Below are 3,887 nucleotides of genomic sequence, written 5' to 3'. Positions count from 1 at the left end.
GGGGTCGCCCTGCTGGGAGGGGCCCCCAAGCACAGCCTCCCCAGTCCTGCCGCGGGGGCGGGCATCGAGGACCCCCAGACCACTGCCCCCGTGCCTCCCATACAGGTGCAGGTGCCCACCCACCTGCACCAGGTCCGACCTTCAGCTCAGGTCCACCGTGGGGCTGGCCCGGTGGGCATTGGGGGCCCAAGCGAGGGCCGTGCCTTTGCCCAGACCCTGCACTTTTGCCCAGGCCACCCGCTCTGGGGAGCAGGGGCCTCCCCAGCAACATCCCCAGGGGCCCTGACTCGGGGTTCATCTGTCCCCCTCATGCCCCAAGGGCCTGGGGTCCCAGCCCCGCTGCCAAGTGGCCTTGTCCCACTCCCTCCCCCGGGCTGGTGTGAGTGTGCGTGTGTTCCTGCGGAGCTTCTGTCTCATACTGCAGACATAAATAAAAGACGGTTTACGATTCTGCCTGAGTGTGCGTGTGTTCCTGCGGAGCTTCTGTTTCATACTGCAGATATAAATAAAAGACAGTTTACGATTCTGCCGGCACAGCCTTCTGGGACTGGGGTGGGCTGACCCACACGGGCCTGGCCCTCGTGTCTGCCACGAGAGGGTTAGGGAGAGCACGGCCCCTAGGGCAAGGACGCCCGGGAGGAAGGGACTTGGGAGAGGGAGCCCTCACCTTCCGGCTGGGTGCCTGCCCCAGCAGGGCTCGTGGGGAAGCCGGCCACAGCCAGCCTGGGTCAGGGTCTGCTGCTGTTCCACTGCCTCTCCCTGGCGGAGCAGGGACTGCCTCCTGGATGGGCATAACTGTCCAGCCCCCACGTGTGCCCACCAGTGAGGCCCTATGCCCAGCACCCAGGAGGGCCATCTCCCAGATGGGAAGATCGGGTGGGCTAGCGTGCCACATGCAGTCGGCTTTATATGTGAGCCGGCAGGAGGCAGCCTCAGTACCCTGGTTCTTCGTCCCTCAAGCTGGTGTCTGGCAGAGGCTCCCCCAGAAGAGGAGGGAGGGTGCTAGCAGGGCCTGGCTCACGGGGGAGGGGCAGCCCTGTCCCAGGACAGCTGCCCTTGGCGATGAGGAACCCTGCGCTGTGCCCTTCTGATTGGCTGGGCAGAGGACAATGGGCAGGCGAGTGCTCATGAGCCTTGAGCCTCTCTCCCTTGGCAAGAGGAGAAGCCTGGTCTCAGAGGCAGTGGGACCCCAAGATCCTAGTGGGCTACCTTATCAGTGGTGCCAGGCGAGGCCTTCTCTGGCACGGGCCACATCTCCCTGCTCCTTATCAGGCCCGGAGTCCACAGGACGCTCGTTAGGTTAACGTGTAACCACGAGCCCCATCCTCCACCCCCGGAACCACCCACTCCCAGGCTCAGGCCACCCTGAGGTGTCACAGGCCACCATGGACGCTGGGGAAGAGGGGCCACCCTTGGAGACTCACCTCTTAGTCCAAGTGAGAGCCGGGCAGGGGACGGGGCTGGGCCTCCGGGGGCCTCTGTCCCTGGGGAAAGGCCAGGCCTCCCTCCTTAGAAGCTGGGTTCTGGTGACCTGAGGTTCTGGTTCTTGCAGGCTGGAGGCTTGGGTGACGGGTCCCTAAACGGGCCTCATGTGGACAGCTCAGTCCCTGGAGCAAGATGGGGTGGAACTGGGAGACAGACACGGAGATTGAGGCCCACCTGGCCTGCTGCCCCCCAGGGCTGGGCTGGGCCACCACCTGTGGCTTAGCAGCTCCCTCCCCCCGAAGCTCCCGCATGTCCGCAGGTGGCTGGCTCCCTTCATCCTCACCTGCTCCGTCTACTTTCTGCTCTGGATCCCGGAGGACCAGCCCTCCTGGGTCAGTGCCCTAGTCAAGAGCCTGCCTGTCCTTTGCCTGGTCATCTTCCTGGGGGCTGTGACCTCTAGCAGCAGCTACGCCCGGCTCCTCCAGGGTGCCCTGGTGTGCTCAGCCGTGGGGGATGCCTGCCTCATCTGGCCCGAGGCTTTCCTCTATGGTGAGTGGGGACCTGGGAGAACTGCCACATGTCGCAGTGCCGTGCGAGGGAGGCCAAGCTTGGGCAAGTTGGGGTGTGGACAGGAAGTTCCCACTATGAGCTGTGCAGGGCGCTGTGGGGGCGGCCCTTGCTGGGGGGTAAAGGGGATCTCACACTGTTCCGCTGGGTTGTCCTGGGAGGCCTTGCTGAAGAGAAAGGATTTGCCGTGTGCACATGGTGGGGGACTAGGCAGGGGCGGCAGGAGCAAGGACCCTGGTGCAGTGGCATGCATGTGGTCAGACAGACCAGGGTGGCCGGTAGAGAGGTCAGCAGGTGAGCCAGCGGAGGACAGTGCGCAGGACGAGGACTTGGTGCAGGGCACTTCGTGAGCTTGCTCCCACTGCTCTGAGAGCCGACTAGTTTGCCAAGTATAGGGAGAAGCTGGGAGGCCACGGAGGGGCAGGCACCATAATCCCAGTAGAGAGCCAGCAGCACCTCCAGCCAGGAACTGGTCATTGGAGCTCCCTTCCCCAGAGGCCTGGGGGCAGTACCGAGGTTGTCTCTTGCCCCACTGCTGTCTCCCACCAGGCATGGCCGCCTTCGCCTTGGGCCACCTCCTCTACATCAGGGCCTTCGGCCTCACCCCACTGCAGCCGGCCCTGCTGCTGCTTGTGCTCCCAGCCCTGCTTGGGTACTTCAGCCTCCTGCTGCCGCACCTCGAGCCAGACATGGCCCCGGCTGTGGCCAGCTATGGGCTGATCCTGAGCATCATGCTGTGGCGCGGCCTGGCCCGGGGCAGGAGTGCCCGCTGGGGTGCTCTGCTCTTCACGATCTCCGACAGCGTGCTGGCCTTGGACACCTTCGCCCTGACCGTGCCCCATGCTCGCCTGGTGACCATGGCAACCTACTACGCAGCCCAGCTCCTCATCACTCTGTCAGCCCTCAGGAGCCCGGAGATCAAGGCCAACTGACCAGGACCAGGCAGGCCAGTGTCCACTCCCCTCCTACGAGAGGACTCGAGCCTCCCGGCTGCAGAGCTTACTGGCGGGGCCATCTCAAGACAGTTGTGCACTGTTGGCAAGCTCTGAGTCAGTGCACCCAGGTCCCAGGCCGTTACACCCACCCACAGCCGGCCCCGCCAGCCCCTGGCTCCTCATGTGCCCAGGCAGCACCCTGTCAGCCTGCCCACTTCCCACTGCCTGAACCTACTTCTCTGCTGCCTCAGTAAAGCAGGTGCTGAACCCTGATGTCGTTGTCGTCTGAGTGGGCTGTCAGGGAAGAGACAGCAGAGCAACTCAGTTATCTGGGAGCAGGCGTGGTGCCTGACCAGCCTCTCCAGGGCCTTGAGAGGATTGCTGTCCTGGTTACAGGGGAGGGTTGTACAGAGCTGATGTTGGGAAGGGAAAGGTCACTGTCTAGGGCTCGCACTGCTGTTGCCTTCCACAAATTGGGGGCCTTGAAACAGTTTTCTCACAACTCAGGCCAGAAGTCCAAAACAGGTGTCGGCAGGCTGCCCTTCCTCCAGAGGCACCAGGAGAAGGTCCGTCCTTGCCCTCTCAGCTCTAGTGGCTCTTGGCATCCTTGGCTGTGACTGTGTTGCTCCCATCACAGCCTCTGCACAGGACCTCTGGGTATGTCTGTGCCCGCTCCTCTTGGAAGAGTCCGTCACTGGATCCAGGGTCCCCTCGAGTGATCTCATCTCAGATCCTTCCTTACGTCTGTAAAGACCCCCTTACTTTTTCTTCCTGTCTTCCTTCTCTCCTCCCTACCCTTTCTTCCCCTCCCCATCCCCCCTCCTCTTTTGTTTGTTTGCTGCAGAGCACATGTACTCACCAGAGAGAGGCAGAGAATGAGAAATCACCGCTGGGAGGAATGGTCGTGCACAACCCCTTCTCAGCTCCCCCGGGATTTTTGGCGTACATGCCCCGTCAACC

The 3,887-nt window shown here is 63.0% G+C and overlaps 1 protein-coding gene across 1 annotated transcript; it reads left to right on the top strand.

Annotated features, from left to right (window-relative positions):
• Positions 1–461: 461 nt before the first annotated feature.
• TMEM86B (transmembrane protein 86B) lies at positions 462–3,200 on the top strand. The gene is made up of 3 exons (XM_006150350.2): positions 462–1,436; positions 1,728–1,974; positions 2,542–3,200. Exons 1-3 carry the CDS (start codon positions 1,386–1,388, stop codon positions 2,922–2,924), a joined length of 681 nt encoding a protein of 226 aa, XP_006150412.1. The 5' UTR covers positions 462–1,385; the 3' UTR covers positions 2,925–3,200.
• The last annotated feature ends 687 nt before the right edge of the window (positions 3,201–3,887 follow it).

The sequence above is a fragment of the Tupaia chinensis genome, unplaced genomic scaffold, assembly GCF_000334495.1.
Source record: "Tupaia chinensis unplaced genomic scaffold, TupChi_1.0 Scaffold000286_1, whole genome shotgun sequence".
In the NCBI taxonomy this organism is placed as follows: domain Eukaryota; kingdom Metazoa; phylum Chordata; class Mammalia; order Scandentia; family Tupaiidae; genus Tupaia; species Tupaia belangeri.
The sequence above is the reverse complement of the archived record's forward strand: the minus strand, read 5'-3'. Positions and strand labels throughout refer to the sequence as shown.